General features: G+C 40.4%; 1 protein-coding gene across 3 annotated transcripts; it reads left to right on the top strand.

Annotated features, from left to right (window-relative positions):
- Positions 1 to 2,858: 2,858 nt before the first annotated feature.
- On the top strand, positions 2,859 to 15,398 carry LOC131222989 (probable glycosyltransferase At5g03795). 3 transcript variants are annotated; one of them, XM_058218258.1, is made up of 6 exons: positions 2,864 to 3,013; positions 5,732 to 5,841; positions 8,607 to 9,647; positions 9,759 to 9,889; positions 12,972 to 13,320; positions 14,261 to 15,398. In XM_058218258.1, the coding sequence occupies exons 3-6, from the start codon at positions 8,679 to 8,681 to the stop codon at positions 14,927 to 14,929; spliced, it is 2,118 nt and encodes a 705-aa protein (XP_058074241.1). In that variant the 5' UTR covers positions 2,864 to 3,013; positions 5,732 to 5,841; positions 8,607 to 8,678; the 3' UTR covers positions 14,930 to 15,398. The 3 variants fall into 3 exon arrangements, with proteins under 3 accessions (XP_058074242.1, XP_058074241.1, XP_058074243.1); XM_058218260.1 differs by lacking the exon at positions 2,864 to 3,013 and having other exon boundaries at positions 4,287 to 5,841; positions 8,607 to 9,246; positions 9,388 to 9,647; XM_058218259.1 differs by lacking the exon at positions 5,732 to 5,841 and having other exon boundaries at positions 2,859 to 3,013.

Raw genomic sequence — 15,398 nt, 5'->3', positions numbered from 1 at the left:
TTGTTGGTTATTAAGATTACTTTTAATCCTTTACCAAAATGAAATATGATCTCTAATAAATCATTACAATTAACTAAAATGAGATGAGCTCATTGTTAGGCATCTACCAAACAGGCCTAAAAATTTGTATTGCAGTGTCTGATTTCTTCTACTTTAATGATTTCATAGAATAATGTAATGGTAGAAATGATATTGATACATTTCAGTGGCATCTTGCCTGATGAATTCGTACCACTCCGAAGGACTATTTTCCTTCTTTTACCAACTCCAGGCTAGGGCAATGCGCCTTTGCTTGGGTTTCACCTGAGCCAGCTTGTTTATTTAATTGTCTGAAAGTCAGGCCTGGGCTAGGGCAGCATGGTTGAATCCCTATGGTTGGGCCTTAAAATTCAGGTTCTGATAGGAAGGTGGTCAAATCTAGGCTGGGCTGTTCCATTGGAAGGCTGAAAATGCCTTGCTAGGGTCTAGCCCACGAGCCTACAGAATCATGCCTCAGCGTGTTTTAGGCCTGGTGGATTAATCGGGCTTGACATGGGCTTGCAACTGCCTAAAGGTCCCAGCCTCATGACTGTTGCACCAAGCTCTAGGATGTTACCTGCATTCCCAGAGCTGATTGAGAATGTATTAAAATTCCCCGGTAGACAACATGGTGGATTGATCACTGACGTCAGTTGTGCACATGCCCGGTCTGGGCCACAAGAGGCTTTTGACAGGTTAGGATCAAGCCCAAGGACTTAATTATCGTATGGGTTCAGCCATTTGGGCCGGGCCAGGCTAGCCGATCAGGTCTTTTGGCTAAACTTGGTTCAGGCATGAATCTTATAGTTAGCTGCGTGAAGCTAACTGGCCACCAGAGGTCCTTAAAGGACAGACATTGGCCGGGTCTTTCCATGCCCGGCCATTTACTTGTTGCAGTCTGGATTTGAGGGCCATCTATGATTTTTCACATTCAAGTTCGACGGGTCTAATCTGTAAATCAACGTTTTTTTGTCCAGGGCCTGTTCACAGTGATATCTTACTGACATGTGTGCATCCAATGGCAACGGCAACATTCGGGGGACATCTACAGTAATCTTGTCCATCCAAACCATAACTCCATTATGGATAAGAGTAAAAATCAAAACTGATTCCATGCAGTTAATCATAACCATCTGATTCTGCCAGATGGACTATTGACCACTTTTTCATTAATTGTCCATCTGATAATCACAAATTGGATGGCTGCAATCGCTTGGTCAGTGTATTTTGGTCCATTATCAGCCCATTTATGGGCCATGCTAGTTGGAGAGCCTGAATTGACAGTAAAAGATGGCCCTGAGCGAAGAGTAGCTGGCTACCATGATCAGCAAGGGTCATTGGAGGTTCTGGAAATGTGGGTTAAGGCTGCCTTAATAATCTATTGTTGCTATAAAAAATAAATTAAACTAGATTTTATATATATACTAGAAGTTTTATATAATGCATTTAAAACATAACATCCTATGCACATATATCATATAAATAAAATATTTAAAATATGGTATTACATTCATCTGTATCACCCGTGTAGCATGTGCAATACAGCACATCATTTCTGCACAGGTTCATGGACGAGATCAAAACCGTTTATTTCATACTTGCAGTAGTGAGTGCGCTGAGATCCAAAATTCAGAACAATCCTAGCCCTTAAATTGTACAAATGAACAGTCCAAGATTAAAAATAAAAAACCGCAATGGCCCCACGAGCGAGAGAAGTTCTATCGTCAGAACGTCCAATCAAAGCAATTTTGGGTAAAGCTAATCAATAGTAGGTCCGGCAGAATGCCTGGTTCTGATCGCCGTAGAACAACTGCCACGTGTATGGTAGATAATTGAGAGTGACGCTTTTACAAAACTACCCTTATAGAGGATCCTTGTCTATGTGGCCCACCGTGATGTATTTTCCTTACATCCACGCCGTATAACCGTTTTGAAAGCTCATTTCAGTCATTATCCCAAAAATAAAGCAGATTTAAATCTCAGGTGAACCACACAACAGGAAACAGTGGCGATTGAATCCTCACCATTAATTACTTCTTGTGGGCATCGAAAATTTTATTTTCCATCCAACCTTTTGATGAGGTCACAAAGACCTGGATGAAGGACGTACACAAATATCAGCTTGATATAAAACTATTGTGGCCGACGAGAAGTTTTTAATGGCCAGTTACCACTGTTTCCTATGGTATGGGCAAACTGAGATTTGCATCTGCTTCTTTTTTTAGAAATGCCCTAAAATGAGCTGTCAAAGCAGTGGGACGGCGTGGATGTAAGTAAAAAACATAAGACTGGACCCCACACTTAGGTTCCCACCGACGCCCCGTTACATTTTATAGTAATTTGATACTCCTACTGTACGCGAGACTTGATAGGCAGTCAGATATCTTACACGTGGCAAACAATAACTCAACTTACACCGACTAAATTATGGAAATCACTGTAACCAAGTAATAATCCAAAAATCAGATTGATTGAACAATAATACCCTTTGATCCACCGACACTTGTTTGTTGAAATAGGAGCGTTGGATATTTTTCATTTTAACTGTCCAAAATATCTTCAACAATTCAGTGCTCAAATAATCCCTTTTGGGTCCTACTACATCTAAACTGGCCCACATTTCCACGGCTTAATTTGATCTAATCATACATCATACTCCGCAAGAGTATCAAAGCCCGACGCCCGGGTGGTAGACTTTCAGGAGTTTCAACACCAGGTCAAGGGTTCGAGTATCCATAGGTGGTGAAATTCCACTAGCGTAAAAAGGAATTAAAAAAAAAAAGCCGACGCTCAAAATCACCAGAACGGTAGTGTCCCACTACATCAACGGTCAGAACCTCTCTACCCATCCCATGTGGGGTATGCTTACGTTACCGAAGAATTCAAAGTGGCAGTCTTGTAAATTTAAGCTCATCGCCACTTTGCTGAAGCTGCAGCTGAAATCAGTAAAAGAGACAGTCGCAAATTTCAAAGATGGCGAGATCTAAAGTCGAAGGTAGGAAAACCCGTTTTTCTCTTTCTTTGAATCTAAAAAATTAAAAAAAAAAAACGGAAATATCTGAAAATCCCAAACCCGATTTTTCTCAATTTCTGCTGCTCGTTATTTTTATTTTCGTTGAGAATTTCAATCTCAGAGATTCTTGCAGATTTGAAGAGAAATGCTTCAACTCATAGCTCTTGACTTCTCTTTTCCATCTCTGAGATTTCCCGCAGCTTTACTTCCATGTTTCTGGTCCGTCTCGATGGACCCATCTGTTGGTTCATCAGCTTACAACGGCACACCTTACTGGACGTCTCTGAATCCAGACCGTCCGTTTGATGGGTCCCGCTGTGGATGCCCCGCTGCATTAAACGCCACACCTGTTGGACAATCTATCCGTCCGATGGATGGAATTATTCTCTCAACCGTTGATCCAGTTTTACCTTTGTTGGGCCGTCCATGGTAGGGGCCGTCAGAAGGATGATTTTGATTTGCCGAATGTATGCCACGTGTATGGTGGCGAGAATTGTGATGTTGCAGATAGGGTCCCCTTCTTTTCTGCATGACTGGATTTACTGTAATTCCTGTTAGAATTGCTTTATTTTCGGTTGGGATGTAATTTTCTTGAAATTGCTGTTTGATCTTCTTTGCATTCTCTAATTTGTAATGAAGATGGTTGGAGTACTCTTTGGATTGATGCCAAATCAAGAAAAACAAGTGTAACTGAAAGTTGGAATTCATGCGCCACCTTAAAAGCGCGCATTTTGGCGCTGAATCATGGATTTAGAAATTTCTGTTTTTGATTTGGCATGTTTGGCTGGTCTTGTTACCAAATTCAGCAGGATGCGCTATTCCTAACTTGTGGTTGAGATAAGAAGTAGACCTTCCTATTCTTGTATCGCATGTGGCTTAGAGAGGAAGAAGCGGGAAAATGCTAGCTTACTTGTTTTCCATGCCACCCTTATCCCTGAAGCTATTAGGCATGTTTGGGTGGCATTAGGGGAGGTAACGGGTCCGGTTGGCAGCGGTGCTGGCATGTTTGCCCTTGAACGCCAATCAAGTTGCTCATAGCCTGTCATTCTGCATTGACTATAATTTGATAATGCATTATGGTTAGATTTAATTGCGCTCATTCTAATGAATTTGCATCTTGCACATGTGCTCTTATCCATTATGTACTCCCATTGTGACAAATATTGTCGAGATTTTTAAAATCTTGCCATGATATTGTAGAAAATGCACTAAATGATTTTCTCATAATGTTATCATGAGATTTTCAAATTTTTGGCATAAGTTAAAAAGTTTGTTTTTATCATGATATAATTGCGAAAAGTAATAAAAAAAACTTTAGGTATTTGTTATCTAAATATATTTAAAATTTTAATTTACAAAAAATATTTTTAAATATTTTTATTTCCTCTAGATTCTCCCACTAATACCTTGAGAAAACCTCAAAATTTGAAAATCTCCCAAGAAATATCTGGGTGGAGAAATTGCCAAGAACGAGATTTGTCACTATGTGTACACCGTAAGTCTATCCCTACATTTCATCATCATTGTTAGAGAACGCAACCATGTGTGTACGTGCAAAGCACCATACCAGTGGAGTGTTCGAGTGCACAGCAGCCGTGTGTGTACATGTAGAGAACTGTACTAATTTGTATCTTATTATCTTATTTTGATTTGATTCTATTGTTCTCTCATTGTAAACAAGTGTTTATCTCAATTTAAACAAGTGATAATAAATAAAGGACTTGAGGAGCAAAGAGTTATGAAATTTATGTATTTTTCCCTCATCCCACGACTTCTCTACTTCTTCCTTTCTCTTCTCTCATCTGGTTTCACCTACAATCACCATTCAATTGTGCGCGCGCAGGCCTTAAAGCGAACTCCAACTTATAGAACTTGGAGATCTACATTGGATTAGCGATTGCGCATTGCCCAAAACAAGAAACCTTTGCCAATAAGCAAAATGCTTCATTTTTCCTTCCCAAACTATTGGAAAAACATCCTTTGGACAAAAGATGGCATACCGGCATGATTCGCTGGGCTGATTGCAAACGGTGTTCTTCCATGGTGAAAACAATCCTCACTTGGGGGTGACTTTGTATGGACCCAATCGAGTGAATGTTGGCATACACAATTTCCCTTTCTCATGATCCAATCATCCAAAGTAGGGGATAACTTAATTTTTCACATTCTACCTTATGGTCAAGGGACTAACAATATATGTAGTATGATGGATGCTCGCTTTAATTGAGATTGAAGAGCATCCATCATACTAGTTTTGTCCAATGTGCCAACAACACCTGTTGTGCACACTCATGTACTGATGAGAGAACATCAATCTCTAACCAGCCATGATTTAACCAGTCACTACTGAGCGGTCATCCAATACCATTACAATCTTACTTGATGTATTGCCTAAGCGCATCATCAGTTGTGAAATTGTTGTTGGTGCCACAGAATTGCAAGACCAAGTCTCCCCCTAGCATCATTGCCCGAATCAATGCACTTGGCTTACTACAATGTCATCAGGGGACACCCAACTACACTGTTGTGCAAACTCATGTACTACTATGACCATCCATCTTTGACCAACCATGACTTAACAAGTCACTCTTAAGTTGTCATCCAATACCATGACAATCTTACTTGATGTTGCTGCCTAAGCACATCATGGATTGCAAAATCATTCTGATGCCAAGGAACTGCAAAACCATGTCTCATCAGGGACTCGTTGAAAGAGGAGCCCATCATTGGGGATGTGAGCTTGGGGAGGCACTCTATTATGGGGTTTCGTTGCTTATCTTCAACAGGCAAGGGTCTCCTTCATCCAAGAGGTATGCTTGGATCACTTTTCCATTGTGGTTTATTTGTTTTTATCTTTGTCTACTAAACACCATTTTGATCATTCCTGGGAAGGCTATTGAATTTGTTCTAGCCTACAACATGTAGTTAAATTGGTTTGACCTGCATCTAAGGTGGTTTTAGGCAAGCTAAATGAGTAGTAGATTAGGCTCGAGATAGAAAATGTAGTCCATTCAAGTAAATAGGGCAGGTGGGTTGAACCTTGCAGGACCTGGCCCATACAAATAGGTTATCAATGGGCTGACCTAGATGACCTGAGCTGATCTTACCCAAAAAGCAAAACAAAACTAATAGAAGTCAAGCATCGATACATACTTATGATATATCTATGGATGTATATATCCAGTAATTGGGCTGGTTAAGGCATGCCTTTAGCCCAATGTTCCATACTTAAATCTAAGTTGGGCGTTGCAGGTCAGGTTGGGTTGGTCAAGGTTGACCTGATTACAATTAAATTGGTTGGGTCAGGTCAGGCTTGGGCCTGGGCCTGTGGTTCACGAATTTTAAGTAGATGGGGTCAGGTTGGGCCTGGGATTTATGAATTTTAAGTGGATCGGGTCAGACCATAGGGCAGTGATTGTGGTCTTGTGTAGTCGAGAATTCCTGACCCATTAATAAACGGGTGAGGCTCGGGCTGACATTGATTTGACCCCATCGTCATCACTATGTCACAGGCTTGGCTTGAAGGTTGATTCCATGTTTGCTCACTTGTATATATGAGGCTCTTACATGGTACATAGAGGCATCTAGAACAGTATAAAGCTCGTAGACAATCCTGGAATGTTCAAGAATTTCCTAGGAGGGTCTTGTAGCTAGACTTGTGTAAGTTTGTCTAGAAACTTTCTAGAGGATTTTTCACTATTGGTCTCACTTCCCAGAGCTGTAATCTTTTCCACTTCAATGCAATATAAGCTTATCCATTCACTCTCTTGGTGTTCTCTTGAGCTTTCTTGCACTCTCGGTGTGTTCTTGGGATGTGTTACTTGGTAATGTAAGTGGGAGCTAGTGATGCAGGACATGAGATTTAAATATGATATGCAAGATTTTAGGCTTAGATCATACCAATTCAAAAACAATTACACAAATTCCACATCTCACATGAAAATCCAAACATTCAATTAAAGGGGAATCTATGCGGGTCCAGGCCTATACAGGCTAGGACTAGAGCAATAAAAATTATAAGCCAAACAATCTCAAAGGGAAATAGAAATCAACCACTCATGCATAGCAAACAGTCCCTAATCCAAGGGATTCCCCAATCTCAATTCAAGAAACCCTAGGGTGAAAAAAATGGCAAATAAATTAGGGCTAATGCAAACTAAGGCTAGGGTTTAGGAAATAGGAATGAAAAGAGGAAAACCAGAGGTAAACCTAACCCGGAAAAAGCTCCTACGCGCAGATGGTGACCCGGGGCTGACGCACGTGCGTGGGTAGGCTGGCCGCACGTGTGATGGAAGCCCGCCTCCCCAAAGTGACACCTAGGCCTTGGTCAGATAGGGGAGACTTCCAATCCCTCCAAGTTTGACGACGATCCGACGTAAGGTCGAGGCGTAGTGCTCCGCCGATATTTCAGCTCTCCTATAGGTTTAGATTCTGAAAACTGGCTGTAGGGGAATGAATAACTGCAAAAATTAGAAAATTCAAAGCAATAATGATGATAGAAGATGAGATATATGGATGAGAGAGGGTAGGGACAGATGGGGATAGATATGGCTTCACACCACGTTGTTAGCCCTTTGAAAAAGGAGGGCTTCGCACTCACTTTTGAATTCTTCTTCAACTCACTAAGAGAACAGAAAAGTAAAGTAGAAATTTTTATTAAGCTTCAATGAATGAAAAGAACTACAAGGGGTGCCTATTTATAAGAAAAAACCTATACCTCAAAAAGTTGCATCATATGCGCAACCCATTACTTGGCGATGAAGTAAACTAAAATAAAAACCAAATAAAGAAATCTAAAGCGTTCGCGATGGTCTAAATAATAACAATAAGCAAAACATAAAATATGAAATCAATCTGACGAGTGGGCCACGATCATTAGATCCCATGATGGGCTTTTCTTGACTATCGGGCTCACTTTTTTGAATCAAAACTTGTCTTCTAGCTAGGAAGCCCTCCCTGGACGTCGTCATCCAGCTAGATAGATGGTGGGGGTCCTCCTTCTGCGTACATACGTGCGTAGGGGTGGTGGTGTGCGTGCGTGTGTAGGCGGCGTGCGGGCGTGCGTGTGCACGATGTCCTCATCAGTTAGGCTGACTCAAGTAGCATTGGGGGCGATGTATGAATGCTGCACAAGTGAGGAGCAGAGTAGTTAGCAAGTCCGTGAAAACTAGGTGGTATTCTCAACTGAGACATGTGGTCACCCAATCAGCACGGTGGAAATTTAAAATTTCTTGATTACGACTGAAACTACATTGTTTTGTTCCCTTTTCTTCTTGCTGAAAGGGTGCAGGATATTTTTTTAAAATTATATTTGCATGTTTAGGTTTCTTCATGAAATTACTGGATTACATGCTTTATTTTAGGTTTATATAATTAATGGATGGTGAAATTGATCTGTTTGTACTCATTTAATTTACTGGGAATATGTTCTTGAAATTAATGCCAGGTTGCTTCTTTTTTTTTTCTTTTTTTTTTTCCCAGTACATTTCAGGATTGATTGAAGTAAATCTGTAAGGTTGTGCCTGATTTTGGATGATTCTCACTTGTTTCTCTCTAATTGATGTTTGTGTTTCAGGTAATTTTGCAGGATTGAAAGGGGTTGAAATTTGATATCTCAGCTACTCGAAATTAGAGTTATTTTAGCAGCATGGAGTATTTTACTCAATGTCAAAAGCTTTGTCAAATAGAAACCAGGAGAATGGTTATTGTGATGGGGCTAATAGCATCTGCCATTTTAGTTTTTCAGTCTCTCGCTCTTACATATGGAAATGCTTTGTCATCTCCGTTTCCGGCTGGTAAGGTTCCCATACTACTTGCAAAAGGTAGCCTGGGGAGTGAAGATTCTTCTCCTAAATCTCCTCGTGAGCTCCCCCTTTCAAATGATTCAATAAACACTAAGGAGTCATCTGCTGTTGGAGTGGTAAAATGGACTGGAGCTTCTGATATGGGGAGAGGAACTGAGCATGTTAATGAAAGAAAAGAAAATGATGGAGACCCAGATAGTGAATCTGTGTTGGAGAATGATGGTGACCCAGATGAGGATTTTTTGCTGGATGAGGATAGAAATCCAGATGGAGAGTTTTTAGATGAGGAAGTTGTAGACCAGGGTAATGGTTTGACACAAGAGAAGGTTAGAGACCCACATAATAGTTCTACACTAGAAAAAGCTGGAGATGAAGAGAATGGGCTTTCACTGGAGAAGGATGCAAAACCAGGTGATGGTTTTGCATTGGATAACATTAGAAATTTAGATGATGTTCTGGCATTAGAGCAGGTTATTAGCTCTGATAATGGTCTTGCATCCCCTCAAGTAACATTATCCACTGTTGTTTCTGATAAAATTGGGATGGTGCTAGGAAAATCAGATGCAAATTCCTTCAATTCTGTTGTACCTGCTGCCTCCGACATACCTTCAATGGGCAAGCAGGCAACAGAAATGCTTCTTCCAAAGGGTAAAAATTCAGAGCTAGGGCAAAGTGTTTCGCCTTCTTTGGATGATGATTCCATAATAGTTAGTATTCCTGTGAGAAAGAACATGAAGCAAGTGATGCCACGTATTCCAATATCCCTGATGAACCGTATATTGCAACGGAATCGTGTTTCATCCCGTTCAATGGTAAGGATTTCAACTCTGAAATTTTCTTCTAGTGATGTGTCCCCCCTTCCCCTTCAAAGACTTGTTTTGAACTAATTACTTTTTATTTATTTTTAATTTTTGGTGCTGTAGAGACCACGGTGGTCATCTGCACATGACCAGGAGCTTTTATCCGCAAGAAAACAGATTCAGAGTGCTCCTATTGTGAGGAACAACCCTGAACTATATGCTCCTGTTTTTCGGAATGTTTCCATGTTTAAAAGGTGAGCCTAATTAAACTGTATGTGGTACTATATACGTCTGAAACAATTTGTTCTGTTGCACCGTCTTTTGGCTTTTTAACCCATGTATGCAAATAGTTCCATTTAACAATTCAAGTCCCATGCTCAATTTTGTACAAGGATTTGTTCAGTTGTGGCAGAAGTTCGATAATAGTTGCCAACCGGAAGCAACCCTCCTTTATCTAGGCTTGAGACTGGGAGTGAGAGCACAAAATTCTCACTAGGATGTGGTCCCCAATATAGTGGAACGACGGAACAGGATTCATTAGCTGACCCATACTTTAAGTCACTTTTGCATCCAATTTTTATGGAGCTGACTTTGGTGTGCACAACAAAGTCGGTGCACTCTGGGCATCCACTACAATTTGAAAATGGGAATTTTCAAGACCCATCTTGGAATGTGCTGAGATTCTTGCTCACCATGTATGGACAGAGAGGGAGGTAGGGTGGGAGGCACTATCCATACCCAGTTTTTATTTCCAAAGTGCAAATGCCTCCCGATACTAAAAGGGTCTTTCCAGAAGCTCTTTATGATATTTTAAGGCAGAAGAATTAATGTGGAAAGTCATGCTAAAAAATTAGAAGATCGTTTGGGGGGATCTTCAGCTTCGCCGTCAGCCCCTTATTATGTATATGGATTATTGTCTTTATCCTTTTGTGTCTAATGACTTCTATGTTTTAATTTCATATGGTTATTTAGTACTCAATTTTATTACATAGCAGTTTACAATATCTAGTTGGTTTAGGATTCTTTTTGAATTAATTTTTAACCTTACATAAGGCGCAAGTCATCATAACCAAGAAAGAAGAATTACATCTGAAAACAGTTCAATAAATTTTTGTAGTAGAATGGACTCCAAAGTATACTTTATATAAGGCATATAAGAACTTCTGAAATTGCTATGCGGAAGCTCCCACAAAAGATTTGGGGGTGCTGGATTATGTCTGAAAGCATTATAGATAATGTCTGTAAAAGAACATGAGAACCTTCTTGCAACGCAACAAAAATTTTGAGATCTCAGGCACAAGTATCCATTTATCACAATGTATGGTAATGTTACCTCTTTGCTTCAAATAATTGTATTGGCCCCTTTGTTTTGAGTGTTTCATGGCTCCACATTAGTACCAAATATGCGTGGACATGCATTGGCTCCACAACCAATATAAATTGAAATACCTCATTGAAGTGGCAGTCAAAATAAGATAGTCCAATTGAGGATGGTGGTTATTGGATAACTACGACCTGGGGGGTGTCAATGTTGTGTGCCCTGCAAAGCCAATGTGTTAATTTTAACCATTGATTTGATGATTCTGACTGTAGATCATGATGACCATAGGTGTTGTGTAGACATGTCATTAATGCCATGACGAGTACACGGATATATCTTAAATTGTACATGTATATGGGTTGAAGGGGAGGGATTTCTCTGGTTGTCATTGGGAAACTTGAGTTTGGACACTTTGCCCATTGGTCAAGGGATAGTTGATCTCAGTACCTTGTTGTTCCATGATCATGTAACGGGTTGTAGGACAAACCTGCGGTTGCTATCATTCTATGTGGTCATCTTGTATGAGGAAACTTATGATGAATCAGGTGGAAGGTCTCCACCATCGGGTTTGATGATGAGTCGGTGTGCATGTACCCTACCCTACATAGGAGTGTAAGCATCCAATGAGAATAGGCTCCTATTATTGGACCTGTTGGACACTTGCGTTGGAGAATCAATTCAAGTCTCTAGACCAAGAAACCCATCATACTTGGACTATGATTGACTTGTGTCTGTATAGCTTCGACTAATCCTTAGACCGGGGGTGTATGAGGAGTTCAAGTTTCTGATTTAATGTGCTTCGGCTTACCTCACGAAGTCAATTATAGTGAATCTTATGTGGATGTTATTGGGTTCATGCATTAGGATACGGTTGAGGTCCAAATGATCTAATAAGGGCGCCATGGGTCTCCTAGGGACACTCTTATGGCTAAGATTTGGTAGATCAGACCATCTGTCATGTGTCTTTGTCACTGGTATCGGTAACTTTAAGGTTTTAAATAATTTTATGAGTGTTTTCAACCATTGATCTTTTGTCTTAATTGTTAAAATGTTTTCATCATACTTGATGATAATTCTGATGGTTGAGATCATATTGTCCATCACTTGTTTTGCATATGAATTGGATTGAGGATTGATGACCATGTTCAGTGGAGGGATGGAGTCAATTTGGGTACATAGTTAGGCATGAGTTACAGACCTTAGTTGTTGTGGGGCATATACCAACAACTGTAGAGTGGTGGAGCAACATACTGGTGTCTCCCTCTAAAACCCTGATTCCTCCTTATAAGTAAGATCCCATCCCAGAGGGAGAGGATACACAAGAAAGAGTGTTATACGCCCAAGCCCCCTAAGGCATCACCACACACACACACAGAGACAGAGAGAGAGCACGTCTCCACGTGTGTGGCCTACTGGGCATTCATCTCTGTACGCGGCCTTAGCCCAGCTCGACAGTTTTATGTGTTGGCTTTCCTCAGCTCATATGGAATAAATCTGAGTAAGAACCTTTTATTTTGAAGGTATGGCATATGGACAATCGAACAGTATGCAATGACAACAATTAAAAGGTATAGCTAGATAAGAAATCCCTGATTTTGGTTTACTACAGAAACTTGTCAATATCTAATGGTGATCCATAGGGCTTAATCTATTCATCTAGACCTTTGAAAAAAAATTGTTTTCTGATCCAAAACTCTATCAAGGGGCTTGGATATGGAAAATGGTCATGTTTCTAATGTCGTCACAGACTCCTCCTAGCTATTTGGGCCCATGGTTTTCATCTATCTTTTCTACTATTATGTACACATACATGGCCAAGTAGTTTGAATCATTCAAGTTTTATTTTCTTCTCATGTTAATATGGGCAACTGAACTGGAAAATGACGTTTTTATTTTCTTTGTGATATGCTTTTCTTGTTCAATGCTTTATAACTGTGCAAGCAGAACTTGGTATTGTTATGATTGTTCTCTTTAGCAGAACTTGATTTGAGACCTATATTTCATCACACTTGCAGGAGCTATGAGTTGATGGAACACGTGCTCAAGGTATATGTTTACAAGGAAGGTAAAAAACCCATATTCCATACTCCAATGCTTGGAGGAATTTATGCCTCTGAGGGATGGTTTATGAAGCTGATGGAGGGAAACAAACAGTTTGTCGTGAAGAACCCCAGAAAAGCCCACCTGTTTTACTTGCCTTTTAGTTCACGTTTTCTACAGCATGCTCTATATGTACCTGGATCACATAATCGGAGGAATCTAGCAGCACACTTGAAGAATTACATTGAAAATATAGCTATGAAGTATCCTTTTTGGAACAGAACTGGTGGGGCAGATCATTTTCTTGCTGCCTGCCATGACTGGGTATGCTGCTTTCCCTTCTTAGGATTAATTTTCCGACAGTAGAAAAAGAGCAAAAAAAGTGACATTACAAAAAATTGACATTGGAGATTTGGGTTTTAAATTCTGTCTTTAATCTCTAAAGCTTGATGATACTACGGCAGCTAACCCCTATGAAATGTATCAGTTAAAGAGGCTGGATCTGGTCTTCACCATAGGTTTGCTCCCTATAGGTGAGGGTTCGATTCCCATCCTTGGCTTTACCCGATACACGTAGTTGTGGGTGATTGCGTGTATCCGCAGGGATTAGTCTCACTTCAAAAAAGAGGTGGGGACACCCTGTGTCTTCGAAAAAAAAAAAAAAAGAGGCTGGATCTGGTAAGGCAAATGGCATCACCTCTGTAACTGATAAGATTGGCAGATGCTTCAATCAATCTGAACCGACCAACTGATAGGCTGCATAGGAATGGACCAATGATCAAAACTTGCAGCAATTGGCTGTTTCTAACTATTTGTTATAAACCTTGTTCTTTGTGCCATTGTTTCAAACGTTTATTAACTGACCAAAGTGAGTGATGGATTGGATAGATATTACTTCCAATTAATATGACTTTTGGGCTTTGGCTCATCCAAAAGGTGTTCCAGTCCGGATCTATCACTGCAGTCCACCAATCAATGTTTTCCGGTTGATATTGTTTACTATATGTTATTGTTGTCATGCTGGATGCTAAACCTAATTTAGAATTTACAGATGCTTTGCTCTATGGTCTTTCAGTTGGTTCATCACCAAAGAGAAATTCACCTGATCTTAACCATGCTCAACAGAATTGTAGGAACATTTTCTTAGAAGAACAGCTATGAACAATATCAATGGAAGCATGATTTTGAATATTCTCATAGAACCACCGTTACAGCCCCACTTCTCTAGAAAAAATCAACTTTCTGATAGACTGCACTTTCACAGGCACCATATGAGACAAGGCACAATCTGGACCGTACCATCAGAGCCCTCTGCAATGCCGATCTGAACGAAGGCTTCAAGATAGGGAAAGACGTATCTCTCCCAGAGACATTTGTGCGTAATCAACAGAATCCACTGAGGGATCTTGGAGGCAAACCAGCTTCCAAGAGGCCAACTCTCGCCTTCTTTGCTGGAAACATGCATGGGAGGGTCCGTCCCATCCTACTTCAGTACTGGGAGAACAAAGACCCCGACATGAAAATTTTTGGCCCGATGCCACGCGGGCCCAAGCGTAAAACGACATATATCCAGTACATGAAAACCAGCAAGTACTGCATCTGCCCAAGGGGCTATGAAGTCAACAGTCCACGAGTGGTCGAGGCCATCTTCTATGAATGTGTTCCAGTGATCATATCGGATAACTTTGTGCCACCATTTTTTGAGATCTTTGATTGGGAATCGTTTTCGGTCTTTGTGGCGGAGAAGGACATTCCAATGTTGAAGGACATACTCCTATCAATCCCAGACAAGAAGTACCGGACCATGCAGATGAGGGTGAAGAAAGTGCAGCAGCATTTTCTATGGCACAGCAAGCCTGTGAAGTATGACATATTTCATATGACTCTTCACTCAATCTGGTATAACAGAGTGCATCAGGTAAAAACCAGGTGAGGGGGTAGAGATATTTGGATTTGGTGGATTTTGGGAGAGAGGGAAAAACAACTCAATGAGGGAAGAGCTTCAGATATATGGGTTTTATTTGTGTTTGATCTTTTGGCCTTGAATGACCCTCATATGATATCAAAGTCTCTCTCTGGAGTGGACAGAAGCTAGTAGAAGGAAGCAAGAAAGGAAATCCCTGGGTGATAACAGAAATTCATGGGAAAGGGAGAATTGGAAATTCATGGGTGATAACGGAAAGGAAACTGGGCTTGAATGTGTACAAAGTAGAGTGAAGAAAGTGGGAAATGTCAAGCCCACTTGAGTTGGATGTGTAGTTGTGTACCATCAAGATTCTCTTTTTGTATGATATTATCTTATCTTGGTTTTTTAGGGCATGTTTGTATTTGTTAAAACCATTATGTGAATATCCATGAAATGGAAAATTGTGTATACTACAGGAAATCTGTGTTTGGTTTGT

Source organism: Magnolia sinica, chromosome 13, assembly GCF_029962835.1.
Source record: "Magnolia sinica isolate HGM2019 chromosome 13, MsV1, whole genome shotgun sequence".
Taxonomy (NCBI): domain Eukaryota; kingdom Viridiplantae; phylum Streptophyta; class Magnoliopsida; order Magnoliales; family Magnoliaceae; genus Magnolia; species Magnolia sinica.
This window is presented reverse-complemented; position numbering and strand designations above follow the sequence as displayed.